Source organism: Mustela erminea, chromosome 3, assembly GCF_009829155.1.
Source record: "Mustela erminea isolate mMusErm1 chromosome 3, mMusErm1.Pri, whole genome shotgun sequence".
In the NCBI taxonomy this organism is placed as follows: domain Eukaryota; kingdom Metazoa; phylum Chordata; class Mammalia; order Carnivora; family Mustelidae; genus Mustela; species Mustela erminea.
This window is the reverse complement of record NC_045616.1, coordinates 92200917-92216565: the sequence shown is the minus strand read 5'-3', so window position 1 is coordinate 92216565 and position 15649 is coordinate 92200917. Positions and strand designations below refer to the sequence as shown.

Here is a 15649-nt window from a genome sequence, read left to right as displayed (position 1 = left end):
GTACAGAGGCCAATAAACTTTTTCTGTAAAGGAGCACATAATAAATATTTTAAGCTTTGCAGGTTGTACTTTCACCCTGTTGCAGTTGTGTAAGTAGTTGCACCAGAGTGAAAGTTGCCGTAGATGATATGAATATCATAATAAATGAATGGGTGTGACTGTTACCATAAAACTTTATTTACTTTATTTATTTTATGTATTTTTTATTTTTATTTTTATTTTATTTATTTTTATTTTTTATTTTTATTTATTTTATTTATTTATAGTATAAAACTTTATTTACAAAAAGACAGTAGGCCAGATTTACCCATTCCTGGTATAGATAGTAATACACTAATCCTTAAACTTAAGAGTGTTCGTGTTGTTTTGTAGACCCAATGAAACAGGCAAAACCTCCAACAGAAATAACTTTCAGTACATAATGTTGCATTGTAAATGGCATCTTTCATTATATTTTAGCAAGGTCAAACAGAATCAGGTACCAAAGACAAAAGGAAAAAAAAGAATTATACAGCATGATCAGGTAGGATTTATTTCAGAAACACAAGTTGGTTCAATATGCAAAATTAATCAATGGGATATATCGTATTGATAGATTAAAAAAATGCAAATGATCCTCTCAACAGGTACAAAAAAAGAATTTGACCAATATCTTTTCATAATAAAAATTCTCAACAAACTAGGAATAAAAGGAAATTTTGTCAACCTGAAAAAGGGCATCTACGAAAAACCCACAGCTAACAAACTTAATGGTAAAAGATTGGATGCTTCTCCCCTGACATTAGGAACAAGACAAGGATGTCTGTCTGCTCTCACCACTTCTTTTCAACATTGTGGTGGAGGTTCTGGCCAGAGAAATTAGGAGGAAAAGAAAACAGAAGGCATCTAGACCAGAAAAGAAGTAAAATTATCTCTCTTCACAGATGACATGATCTTGTATATAGGAAGTCCTAAGTCAAAAAACAATTATTAGATGGTGATTCACAGACCTGTACCCCTGGGGATAAAAATATATGTTTATAAAAAATAAAAAATTAAAAAAAAAACAATTATTAGAACCAATATGTTCACCAAGGTTGCAGGATACAAAACTAATATACAAAAATCAGGGATTTTTTTTTCACATTTGAACATCTGAAATGAAATTAATGGTTCCATTTGCAGTAACATCAAAAAGAATAAAACAGGAATAAACAGAAGTGCAAAATGTATGTTCTGAAAGCTGCAAAACATTGTTGAAATTGAAGATCTAGATAAATGAAAAGATGTCCTATGTTCATAGATTAGCAAACTTTACATTGTTTAGATAGCAACTCTACAAAAGGATTCAGATTCAGTGTAATCCCTATCAGAATCCTAGCTGTCTTTTTGGGGAAAAAATTTTTTTTAATTGACAACCTGATCCTAAAATTCATGTGAAACTGCAAGGAACCCAGAATAGCCAAAACAATCTTGAAAAGGAAAAATGAAGTTGGAAGACTCATACTTTCCCACTTCAAACTCAATACAAAGCAATGATAAACAAGACAGTGTGGTTCTGGAACGAGGACAAACATACAGATCAACAGAACAGAACTGAAATCCAGAAATAAAACTTGCCATTTCTGGTCAAGTGGCTTTCAACAAGGGTGCCAAGACCATTCAATGAGGGAAAAACATTCTTTTCAACAAATGGTGCTTAGAGAAACAGATAGTCACAGGCAAAAGGAGGAAACCCCTTACATTATATCACATATAAAAATTAACTCAAAATAGAGGCACTTGGGTGATGCATTTGGTTAAGTCTCCAACTCCCGTTTTCAGCTCAGGTCATGATCTCAGGGTCATGAGATTCAGCCCCATGTGGGGTTCCATGCTCAATGGGGAGTCTGCTGAAGATCTTCTCTCTCCCTTTGCCCCCCACCACAGTCTCTCTCTCTCTCCCTCTCAAATAAAGTAATCCTAAAAAAAAAAAAAAAATTAAAAACTTTTGTGTGTCACAGGACACCATCAAGAAAATGAAGAAACAATCCACAGAATGCGAGAAAAAATTTAAAAATGTATTATCTGATAAGGAACTGAATCTACAGTATACAAAGAATTCAATAATAAAAAGCCAATACAATTTAAAAATGGGCAAAGGATCTGAACAGACATTTCTTGAAGGAAGATCTACAAGTGACCAATAAATACATGAAAAGATGCTCAACATAACTGGTCATCAAGAAAATGCAAATCAAACCCACAACGAGATACCACTTCATACCCATTACGAGAACTAGAAGCCAAGTCAAATAATATCAAGTGTTGATAAGGATATTAGAGAAACTGTAACCCTCACATTCTGCTGGTGGGATTTTAAAATGATGCAGACAAAGAGAAAGATAATTATCATATGATCTCTCTGATATGACAAATTTGAGAGGCAGGGTGGGAGGTTGTGCAATAGGGAAGGAAAAATGAAACAAGATGGGATCGGGAGGGAGACAAACCCTAAGAGACTCTTAATCTCACAAAACATGCTGAGGGTTGTGGGGGACGTGGGGGGGCGCGTAGGGAGAGGGTGGCTGGGTTACGACACTGGGGAGGGTATGTGCTATGCTGAGTCCTATGAAATGTGTAAGCCTGATGATTCACAGACCTGTACCCCTGGGGCAAAGAAAACATTATATGTTATTTTTAAATTAATAACTAATTAATTAAAAGAAAATGATGCAGACACTTTGAAAAATAGTCTGACAGTGTCTCAAATGAGTGAACATAAGGTTACCATAAGATTCATTAATTCTACTCCAAGGGAAATGAAAACATATGCCCACACAAAAATTGATACATAAATATTTAAAACAGCATTATCCATAATAGCCAAAAATAAATACAACTCAATTGTCTATCAATGGGTAAATGAATAAACAAAAGTGATCAATCGACATAATGGGGAGATAATTGGGCTATAAAAAAGGAAAGGAAGGGGGTACCTGGCTGGCTCAGTCCAAAGAGCATCTGACTCAGGATTGTGATTTCGAGGCCCACATTGGGTGTAGAGATTACTTAAAAACAAAATCTTAAAGAAAAATAAATAAAAGGAAAGAAAGTACCTACATGTGCCACAACTTGGATGAACCTTGAAATCATTACGCTAAGTAAAAAAGTTAGTCACAAAAGACCACATATTACATAACTCCATTCATTTGAAAATCAAAATAGGGAAATCTATAAAGTCAGAAAGTAGATTAGTGGTTGATTAGGGCTGGAACAAGAGGGGTGGGGTATATGAGGGTGATAGCTAAAGGATACAGGGTTTTTTTAAGGTGACGAAAATGTTCAAAAATTATGGTGATGTTGTACCCACCTGTGAATATACTAAAAACCATTGAATTACATACTTTAAAAGTATGAATTGTATTATGTATGAATTTTATCACAACAAAGCTTTTTTTTTTTAAAGAACAAGTAGGGAGCATTTATTTTTTTATTTTTATGTTTTGCATTTTTAATTTTTAAAATATTTTTTTTTGCCTTGTACCAACCATAATTTTTTTAATTTAAAATTTTACTTAGTTAACATAAAGTGCAATATTTGTTTCTGGAGTAGAATACAGTGATTTGTCACTTACATACAAGACCCATTGCTCGTAACAAAAAGTGCCCTCCTCAAAACCCTTCACCCAAGGTATTACCAGTAATAAGAAGAGAAGATAAAATTAAAATACCACCATTTGCAACCCCCCATGAATTGACAGATCTAGTCATTAAGCATCAGAGGCTACTAACATCACAAAAAGAGACATTCAGACTAACACTTCTCCTGATGCAAGAAGACAATACTATAATCTTGCCAAATAGTCTGAATCTCAGACTAACCCAACATATGGACCCAGGTGACAATTTGCACAAAATATAAAGAACAAAGAAACATGTTGAACTCCTCTGTGAGTATGCAATCAACAAAATTCAGATTTAGAAACTCAGTGGTCTGGGTTCTTCAACAGGTAAGTTTTAAGAAAAATAAAGGGATAGAGGAAATTACTGTAGTTTAAAAGAGACTTTAAAAACATATAAGGGGGTGGGGCGCCTGTGGCTCAGTGGGTTAAGTGTCTGCCTTCAGCTCAGGTCATGATCCTGGTGTCCTAGGATGGAGTTCTGCATCATGCTCCCTGCTCAGTGGCAAGTCTGCTTCTCCCTCTATCCCTACCCCAGCTCATGTTTGCTTTCTCTTTCGTGTGCTCTCTCTCACAAAAATAAATGAATAAAATCTATAAATAAATAAATAAATAAATAAATAAATATTAGATCTTTTTTAAAATTTATTTATTTATTTATTTATTTATTTGACAGGCAGAGATCACAGGTAGGCAGAGAGGCAGGCAGAGAGAGAGAGAGGAGGAGGAAGCAGGCTCCCTGCTGAGCAGAGAACCTGATGTGGGGCTCGATCCCAGGACCCTGGAATCATGGCCTGAGCCAAAGGCAGAGGCTTTAACCCACTGAGCCACCCAGGCACCCCTAGATCTTATTTAAATAAAAAAGCAAGAATAGTTTTAACAAACATACCACAATAATGTAAGATTATAATGTTAGGGAAAGCAGAAATTGGGTGAGGGCTGTATGGGAACTCTTACTATGTCTGCAAATTTTCTATAAATGTAAAATTATTCCAAAATAAAAAGCATATTTATTTTTTTAAGATTTTATTTATTTGAGAGAGAGAGTGAGCTTGAGAGAGAGAGTGAGCTCAAGAGAGATACAGAAAGAGAGCACGTGCACACATAAGTCGGTGGGGGGCCGGCAGAGAGAGAGGGCTCTTCTCTGAGCAGAGAGCCCCATGTGGGGCTTGATCCCAGAACCCTGGGATCATGACCTGAACCAAAGGCAGATGCTTAACAAACTGAGCCACTCAGGTGCCCCTAACAAGCCAATTTTTAAAAAAAATGCCTGGGGATAAAGGAGAAAGTCTAGGGTGGGGGCTCCTGGGTGGCTCAGTCATTAAGTGGCTGCCTTTGGCTCAGGTCATGATCCCAGGGTCCCGCATCGGGCTCTCCAGCCGGCGGGAAACCTGCTTCTCCCTCTCTCACTCCCCCTGCTTCTGTTCCCTCTCTCTTTTTGTCTCTCTCTGTCAAATAAATAAATAAAATCTTCAAAAAAAAAAAGTCTAGGGGGCGCCTGGGGCTCAGTGCGTTGAGGCCTCTGCCTTTGGCTCGGGTTGTGATCTCGGGGTCCTGGGATGGAGCTCTGCATGGGGCTCTCTGCTCGGTGGGGAGCCTGCTTCCCCCTCTCTCTTGGCCTGCCTCTCTGCCTGCTTGTGATCTCTGTCAAATTAAAAATTAAAAAGGAAGTCCAGGGTGGCCATAAAGAATGATAATAATAACTGTCGGCAAGGATAGGAAGAAATTGGAGCCCCTACCTTCTGCTGACAGGAATGTAAAACAATACAGACACTGTGGAAACCAATCTGGCAGTTCCTCAAAGGATCAAACATAGAGTTACCACCCACAATTCCAGCTCCCAGGTTTAGACCCCAAAGAAATGAAGACACAGGTCCATACTGAAACATGTACACAAATGTTCACATTATTCATCACAGCCAAAAAAATGGAAATAATCAAGATATCTATCAACTAAAGACTGGATAAAAAAAATGTGTTATATCCATAGAATGGGTATTATTCAGCCATAGAAAGAAATGAAGTACTGATACATGCTACAACATGGATGACCCTTAAAAATAGTATTCAAAGTGAGAGAAATGAGTCCCCAAAAAATAGATATCGCTTAATCTCATTTATATGAAATGTTCAGAAGAGGCAAATCCATAGAGAATGAAAGTAGCCTGGTGGTTGCTAGGCCTGGAAGGCTTGGCAGGAAAGGAAGAGTGACCGCCAACAGATACAGGGTTTCTTTTGGGGTGACAAAAATGTTCTAAAATTGAATGTAGTGATGCTTGTACAACTTTGTGAATATACTAAAACCCACTAAATTGTACAATTTAAATGGGTGAGTTTTATGGTATGTGGATCATATCTCAAAAAAGCTATGATTTAGGGGTGCCTGGGTGGCTCAGTGGGTTAAAGCCTCTGCCTTCAGTTCAGGTCATGGTCCCAGGGTCCTGGGATGGAGCCCCACATTGGGCTCTCTACTCAGCGGGAGCCTGCTTCCTCCTCTCTCTCTGCCTGCCTCTCTGCCTACTTGTGATCTCTGTCTGTCAAATAAATAAATAAAATCTTTTTTTAAAAAAAGCTATCATTTAAAAAAGGCTAGATTAAACTAAGTGCATGTACTTAGATAAGTAGATAAAACTATAAAGAAATCGGGCGCCTGGGTGGCTCAGTGGGTTAAGCTGCTGCCTTCAGCTCAGGTCATGATCCCAGGGTTCTGGGATCGAGTCCCGCATCGGGCTCTCTGCTCAGCAGGGAGCCTGCTTCCTCCTCTCTCTCTCTCTCTCTGCCTGTCTCTCTGCCTACTTGTGATCTCTCTCTGTCAAATGAATAATAAAAAAAAAATCTTAAAAAAAAAACTATAAAGAAATGTAAGGAACTGAATATAAGAAAAGTCAACATCATGGTCACTTTTGGGATAAGGGGGAAAGGTTTAACTGTAATAGGGCACATGGAGAGTCTTTGAAGGGGCAGAAAATTCTATTTTTTTAAATTCAAGTATAATTAATGTAAAGTATTATATTAGTTTCAAGCATATAATATGATTCAATGATTCTATGCACTACTCATTGCTCATCATGATGTTTCTTAATCTCCTTCACCTATTTAAGCTATCCCTCCACCCCAGGATTCCATTTTTTTATCTGGCAGTGAAGCTATACATTCATTGTGAGCTTTTTTTGTATGTGTGTTATTTTACAATAAAAGGATTTCTTAAAAAACATGCTCCAGCAAATTTATTTCAAACATAATGTGAAGTCTCATAGAATCCAAATTTACCATGTACAAGTTACCAATTTTATCTCTGTGGACTAAAAGAGATTCTATCTGTTCTCAAAGAACAGATACCTTAAGTAGGAAGCATTTTTTTAAAAGAACTAAAACTAGGCCATGCTTAATATTAACTGGCACAAAATTTACAAATAATGAACAAGAGGGTTTAGAAGGGGATATGATTTGGGGGCAAGAATTGGGAAATAGGGCGAGCATCAGAAAAGGAATTTAAACTCTATCATGAAGAGAGGATTAAAGTGGGACATAGATCTTATGGAGGTTACATTTATTGAGCATTTACTATATTCTAATTTTTTTCATTCACTAAACATTATTTGATTCTCACAACAAACCAATGAAGCTGGTCCTATTATTATTTCCATTATACAGATAAAGTATCAGAAGCACAGAGATGGTCTCTGTAGGGCACCAGTGGTAAGTACAGTTGAAAAGTTACTCTGGAGTGACTTGAGACAAACGAGTTTACCTTTCTGTGCCTTTGTAACCTCTTATTTTAAATGGGGATTATAGGGGAATGGGCAAAATGGGTGAAGGGGAGTGGGAGATACAGACTTCCAGTTATAGAATGAATGAGTCATGGGAATAAAATGTACAACATAGGGGATATGGCCGATTATACAGTAATAGTATTATAGGGTGACAAATGGTAGCTACATCTGTAGTGATCATGTCATAATGTAAAAAAGATGAATCGTTATATCGTACATCTGAAACTAATGTAATATTGTATGCCAACTATTTTCAAATAAAATTAATAAAATAACTGAATCTTCACTCATAAATTTAAAAAAAATAAAATGGGGTGATGATAACAGCAGCACCTTATCATAGGGTTGTTGTGAAAATTAAATGATGTAATGCATGTAAAGGATTTAGAACAGTTTCTGGCGTAAAGCAAATACTCACTGAAGTTAAATATTATTGTAAAAACAGAATAATGGTTTCTAGGAAAAGTGTGTGAGAATTACCCACCATCCCCCCATTTCTTGTGTTAAGTTGGACCACTAGGTCCCTTCATGTACTTCCAGATTTGTTATTTGTTTATTAGACTGCAGTTTCATATACTGTTTCTACAGTTTCACAAGAGACTGAGACATTGCTATTTTTCAAGACATCTAGAGCAGGACAGTTTAAAAACTATTTGCCAGACTTTGTAAAAAGGGTGCCATATTTCAGAAAATAAGAAACTTGGCAGTTCCTATGGTAACACTGGAAGAGTGAGGTAAATGATTTTTAAATCTCTGCAGAATGTAGAGAATAAAGATAAGCAGAGGAGGCAACTCTGCCAAGGGTGGGGCACAGCTTAAAGCAAGCATGGATACAGCCTGAAAGATGTCTGCAAAGGTCACCTGAAGTTGGGGCCCCTCAAGAGGACAGAGGAGGCACGGCAATATCATTATGTAGTAGGGCAGGTGCCTAGAGGGTCTTTTTTTTTTTTTTTTTTAAAGGCATCCATTTCTTACCCTTAACCCATAAGCAGAAAGCAGAGGCTATCAGTAGCAGGGGTGACAGATACACAAAGGGAAAAAAGAGATGACCAGGAAAGCCCAGGTAGGATCCCCAAATATACATACTTTCCATAAGAGGTATCTTTTAATACCAATTCTGGAGCTCTATACCAGCGTGTAGCCACGTAATCCGTATAAACGTCCCCAGGAGCTGCCAGAGTTCGCGCAAAACCAAAATCACAGAGTTTAGTAATTCCTGATTGGGATACTAAAATATTCTCAGGTTTTATATCACGATGAATGATCTAAAAAACAAACAGAAGATGCAATAGATTAAAATGAGGTTTCATTATCTAGAGGATTGCTCAAATATTATACAGAGAAAATCTAGTTAATTAAGACAGTAAAGATATTTTCCTACCACATGCAAAGTATTAACTACGTAAGGCAAAGGCTAAATAGTTTTGTAGTTTCAATTCTTGACCCATCCATCATCTCAAAATGAATGAAACCAGGGCCGCCTGGGTGGCTCAGTCGGTTGAGCCTCCAAATCTGATTTTGGCTTAGGTCACAACCTCAGGGTGGTAGGATCAAACCCTGCATTGGGCTCCATGCTCAGCACAGAGCCTGCTTGTCCTCTCCCTCTATTCTGCCCTCCATCCCCTGTGCTCTCTCACTTGCTCTCTCTCCCTCTTAAATAAATAGACAAATAAAACCTTTTTTGAAAAAATGAAAAGAAGCCAAGAAAACAGACATAATACTAAAAAGGTAAATCACGATCCCAAAAAGAAATGTAATCAAAAGAATGTAATGAAAAACAGGGGATTTCCTTTAACCCTACATCGTTCTAGATATAATTAACTGCCCTCTCATTCCTTCACAGCTAAACCTCTTGAAGACATTATCTTTACTAAATCTTCTCTTTATCACCACTCATTCACCCCTTTAAGTAATATAAACTGTCTTTTGCTTTTACATTTCATTAGACTGCCCCAACCAGGGTCATCATGAACTTCATTGTTGCTGTAACCATTATACACACCTCAATACATACCCTACTTGATACTTCAGTGTAAAAATGTTGCCAACTACTCCTCCCTTCCTGATTTCTGGCATCTAAAATTCTTCAAGTCCCTTCTATTTCTGTGGCACTTCCTCTATCCCTATTTGTCTCTTAAAAGTAGGATTCTGGTCTCAGGTTTTCTTTTCTCATACATCATGCTCCCTGGGCAATCACATATACTCATTTGGGTTTTTCTGGGGTTTTTTTGTTTGTTTGTTTTTACCATTTACTTCACTTGTCATGAGGAAACCATTCTCTCTTGGCTTTCTTCTAACCTCAGTCTCATTCTCAATCTTCTAACCTCTCAATCTCATCTACTCTTCTAGCTTTAATAAGTAACAATATACTGATCACTGACCCAGACACCCCTCAAATTTAGCAAATCCAAAACTGAATGTATCTTCTCCCCAAACCTACTTGTTCTCAACACTGTTAGCTCAGTGGATGCAACAAACATTGACCCCATGGCTCAAGCCAGAAACCAAGGTACCTTTCTCCTTCAGCTCCCAAACATACTTTTGTCCCTAGTTCAAGTCCCCACAACTCTCTCACCAAAATTACTACATTGCCAACTGGTCTCCCTGAATTCATTATGATCCTCTCCAACCCACTGTCAACAAAGAAGTCACAATACTATTTTTAAATCACATGTGTGTGGCACCTGGCTGGCTCAGTTGGAAGAACATGTGACTCTTGATCTCAGGATCATGGGTTTGAGCCTTACACTGTGTGTACTGGTCACTAAAAAAATTTTAAACTTAAAAAAAAATCAATGTGTGATCATGTCACTTCTCTGCTTAATGTCCTTCAAGGATTCCCCATCCCACAGGATAAATTTTGGAATTTGAAAACGGCTCATAAGGCTTTGTAGAATTTGGCTCTTGCTCACTTTCGCCACCTCCCTTCCCTAGACTTTAGGATATTTCCCAATTTTCCAAGGTTTAAATCATCTCCATGCATTTGCTGATGCTGTCCCAACTGCCTAGAACACTTTGCCTGGTGTACTTTCTCCTTAAGTCTTAGCTTAGATATTTATATAAGGTGTTCCTTATATATGGTTTCACATCATTGTGTACTTCCGCCATTACATTGTTTGCCGTGTCCTATTATTAATTGCCTGTTTACTTGTTTGTAATTCCCACTAAACTGGAAGCTCTGCAAGGGCAAGATGTATGTCTGTATTGCTCAATCTATATCCCCAGTAACCACAGTACCTAAAACAAAGAAAGCATTTAAAAATTTTATGAAATGAATGAAGCCTATTCTCATCACCTGCAAAGTGTCATTGCACAAGTGAAAACACCTCAGTGACAGAAATCTAAGATCTTTCCTTGTTTATGCAATTTATTGCTATAAGCCTTTGGGATTGGCTCTTGTTCTGCCTCAGTCTCCCTCCATAATGGCCAAAAAATTAAGTTGGGGTAATGAGCCACCTTAAGTGTGACATCCATAAAACTGTATTAATCCTTCTTTATTTCTACAACTTTTACTGAATGACTACTATATGCCAGGCACTATATCAAGTTCTAATGATATAACATGAGCAAACACTGATACAGAAAAGCACATCAAGATAGCACTTCACATATTCTACCCACCACACATCCATCGTCTTTCTCCTCAGTCCTTTAAACACAAGGCAGAAAGCTCCACCCAGCTGATAACCCTAATATTTTCATTCTTTTCCACAACTAACACCATGACTATATGTGGAATTTTGTTATCCTTGAGAACCAAGCACTTTCCAAATCCTAACTTTAAAAACTTGTTTGACTACAACCTCCTTGATCTTCCACTATCACACTGGGACCCCCATAAATAAGGTATTTCTTTCTACTTGCTTAGGTCTTGAATTTCTCTCAATGTTTATAGGTGTTATACATCTTTTGTCAGATTCTCCCTAAGTATTTCTTATGTTTAAAGCTGTTTAATGGTGTTTTTTTAAAGATCTTATTTTTGCAGCGTCTGGGTGGCTCAGTCTGTTAAGTGTCCCACTCTTGTTTTTGGCTCGGGGCATGATCTCAGGGTCATGGGATCAAGCTCTTTCCCTCCCTTCCCCTTTGCTCCCCGCAACCCACCCAAGTGCATGCTCTATCTCTCTCTTTAAAATAAAGAAATCTTTTTTAAAAATTTTTTAAGATTTTATTTATTTATTTGACACACAGAGACAGAGAGAACATAAGCAGGCAAAGTGGCAGGCAGAGGGAGAGAGAGAAGCAGGCTCCCAGCTGAGCAAGGAGCCTGATGCTGGACTCGATCCCAGGACCCTGGGATTATGACCTAAGCCGAAGGCAGCCACTTAACCAACCGAGCCACCAGGCATCCCTAAAGAATTTATTTTTAAGCAATCTTTTCACTCAAGCTGGGGGTTGAACTCAGAACCCTGAGATCAAGAGTCACATGCTCTATTCACTGAGCAAGCCAGGTGCCCCTGTTTAATGGTATTTTTTAATTTGTTTCTTTTTAAAAAAGATTTTATTTATTTGACAGAAAGAGAGAGAGAGAGAGAGCATGAGCAGGGGGAAGGGCAGAGGGACAGGGAGAAACAGTCTCTCCACTGAGCAGGGAGCCCGACGTGAGGCTTGATCCCAGTACCGTAGGATCACAACCTGAGCTGAAGGCAGATGCTTAACTGACTGAGCCACTCAGACACCCCTGTTTTCTATTTCTGATTCTTGATTGCTAGTATATAAAAATACAATTAATTTTTATATATAGATCTTATATCTCACAACTTTGATAAACTTACAAATTAGTTAATTTTGTTGCAGATCCGCAGGTTTTTCTAAGATTTTGTTTATTTATTTATTTGACAGACAGAGATCACAAGTAAGCAGAGAGACAGGCAGAGAGAGAGGAGGAAGCAGGCTCCCCACTGAGCAGAGAGCCCAATGAGGGGCTCAATCCCAGGACCCTGAGACCATGACCTGAGCTGAAGCCAGAGGCTTTAACCCAATGAGACCCCCAGGCACCTCTCTAAGGTTTTTCTACATAGATGATCATATTATCTGTTAATAAAGACAGTTTTACTTCTTGGAAAAAAAAAAAAGACACTATTTCATACCCACTAGAATGGCCACAACCAAAATGACAACAAGCAAATATTGGGAAGGAAGTAGAAAACGGGAATGCATCATTAGTGGGGATGAAAAATGATACAGCCACTTTAGAATACAGTTTCGCAGTTCTTTACAGAGTTAAAACATAAATCATATGACCCATACAGTATTTTTTTCAATGTAAGCTCTACACCCAACAGGCAGCTTGAACTCCTGAGCCCTAAGATCAAGAGTCACATATTCTACTGATGTAGCCAGCTAGTCACTCCTACCCATATAGTGTTCTTTCTTTTTTTTTTTTTAAGATTTATTATTTATTTGAGAGAGAGTGCACATGCAGGAGTGTAAGAGCTGGGGGAGAGGCAGAGAGAGAGAATCTTCAAGCAGACTCCACTGAGCTCCAAGCACCATGGGGTGGGGGTGGGGCACCTTCATCTCCAGATGCAAACAAGGCCTGGATGCTTAACTGATTGAGCCACCCATGCACTGCACCCTGCTTCCCCACTGTCCCCACATATCGTATTCTTAATTTGCTTATTTTACTTCCCTCTCTCTAGCTTCTGGGAGCTTTGTAAACCAACAGTCCCCAAAATCATGGTGAAAATCAGTAGCCTAGCAGCCACCAGAGAATATAGAACAGATTATGTCTCCTCCAAAAGCCCCATTCCCAGGTAACTAGCATTATTTGACCTGAGAAGTCACTGGAAAATCCCACTAGAAGCCTTGCCTTTATTTGACCTAAGGCAGAACTTGCCTGGTGCAAACAGACTTTCTCCTGAGGCGTTGGTCGGAAATATTTAACAGCCACTTTACAACATTATAGCCACCTGAGGAAGCTGTAACAATTAGGACAAACAACAAGTTGACCAAAATACTTAAAAAGGTAGATTTGCAGTAAGATGTCCATAAAGGGCTTGAAAAGCCTCAGTACAGGGGTGCCCTGGAGGCTCAGTTGGTTAAGTGTCTGCCTTCAGCTCAGGTCATGATTCTCAAGTCCTGGGATGAAGCCCTGCATTGGGCTCCCTGCTCAGCAAGGAGCCTTCTCCCTCTCCTGCTTCCCCTGCACATGCTTGCTCTCCCCCCACCAACACCCATGTCAAGTAAATAAATAAATAAATAAAAATTTAAAGAAAGAGAGGAAGGAGGGAAGGAAGGAGGAAGGGAGGGAGGGAAGAAAGAAAATTTGCAACATATGGCTGAGAATCCAAAAGGCCACATGCTGAGCAATGCACATACCCAAGAAAGACTGGAGATAGCATGATAGCTCTTACCTGTGGATGAGTTTGGGGCTCTGAGCAAGTAAGAAGGTAAGGCAAAGAGAGAGTAGCAAGAGCCCCTTGTTTTTTGTGTTTTTTTTTGTTTTGTTTTGTTTTTTTTTTTTTGAGCCCCTTGTTAAGAAAGGCTGAGAGAGTTCTTGGTTTCAGGCATTTAAGGAAATCTGTCTAATCATTAACTAATCACTAAACCAAATGAGCAGCGATTTCGGCAGTCACAGGTGAGGAAGAATACACACTTTGCAGAGTTAGTTCAGTAAAGTAACTAAACAACCGCAACAACAAACTCTGAGAGATGGCAAACTCTAATTTCCAGAGTTTCCACATTATTTTATTTTTTTAAAAGCTTTTATTTACTTATTTGAGAGAGAGAGAATGAGAACAAGAGGGCGTGAGAGTGGAGAGGTCAGAGGGAGAGCAGACTCCCTGTGAGCAGAGAGCCCAATGCGGGGCTCGATTCCGGGAATCCAGGATCATGCCCTGAGCCGAAGGCAGTTGCTTAACTAACTGAGCCACCCAGGCACCCCTCCACATTATTTTAAATTCTGATTTTCAACAAAAAATGATAAATTTCCAAAAAATTTTCCCTGAAAAAAGTATGCAAAGAAACAAGTATGACCCACTTATGGAAAGAAAAGCAGTCCGTAAGAAATCTTCCTTGGGGTGGATCCTAGGTGGATCAGGCAGTTGAGCATCAGACTCAGTTTCAGCTTGTTATGATCTCATGGTTCTTGGTATTGAGCCCTGCATAGGGCTCCATTCTTATTGGGGAGTCTGCTTGCAGGTTCTCTCCCTCCCTTCACTCACTCTCTCTCACTCTCTCTAAAATAAATAAATCTTTTTAAAAAATGAGTGAATGAAAGAAGACAATAATGAACTATTTTAAATAAGTTCTAAGTTAGGGGTTCCTGGCTGGCTCAGTCAGCAGTGTGTGTGACTCCTGATCTCAGGGCTGTGAGTTCAAGCCCCACATTGGGTGTAGAGATTACTGAAAAAAATAAATAAAACATTAAAAAACATTCTAAGCTAAAGGAAACAATGTCTAAAGAACTAAAGAAAAGTATGAATATAGTATCTCCTCAAATAAGGAATATCCGGGGTGCCAGGGTGGCTCAATCAATTAAGCATCTGACTCCTGGTTTCAACTCAAGTCATGATCTCAGGGTTGTGTCACTGAGCCCCACATTGGGCTCTGCACTCAGCAGGGAGTCTGCTGGAGAGTCTCTCTCTCTCTGTTTCCCTCTATTCCTTCCCACACTAGCGCTCTCACTCTCTCTAAAATAAATAAAATCTTTTTTTAAAAAATTAAAGAATATGCATAAAGAAATTATTAAAAGAACTAAATAGGGATGACTGTGTGGCTCATTCAGTTAAGCATCTGCCTTTGGCTCAGGTCATGATCCCAGGGTTCCAGGATCAAGTCCTTGCTCAGCAGGGAGCCTGCTTCTCCCTCTGCCTGCTTTGCCTACTGCTCCCCTTGCTTGTGCATGTTCTATCTCTCTCTGACAAATAAAATCTTTTAAAATAAATAAATAAAAATTAAAAGAACTAAATACAAAAGAACACAATCAAGAATGCAAAAAAGGCAACCTACAGGAGAAAATATTTGCAAATTCTGTATTTGATAAGCATCTAATATTCAAAATATATAAAGTACAATTCAACAATAAAGAGACAAGTAATCCAGTTTAAAAATGAGCAAAGGACTCGAATAGGCATTTCTTCAAAGAAGATATACAAATATGAATTTGTCAGCCCCAAAGTTTTCATTTTAATGGAATTTATACTGTGTGGTATTTTACATGTGAATTTCTTAATTTAATATGATGTTTTCAAGGTTCATTCATGGTGTAGCCTGTATCAGTACTTCATTCTTTTT

At 38.4% G+C, this 15649-nt stretch overlaps 1 protein-coding gene across 2 annotated transcripts in view; it reads right to left on the bottom strand.

Annotated features, from left to right (window-relative positions):
* Window positions 1-15649, bottom strand: part of LOC116586568 (serine/threonine-protein phosphatase 2A catalytic subunit alpha isoform) — a 133647-nt gene that overhangs the window by 101199 nt on the left and 16799 nt on the right. For both annotated transcript variants that reach the window (XM_032336714.1, XM_032336716.1), the window contains one exon: window positions 8501-8679. In XM_032336714.1, the coding sequence (XP_032192605.1) occupies window positions 8501-8679 (179 nt within the window). The remainder of the gene's footprint in view (window positions 1-8500; window positions 8680-15649) is intronic.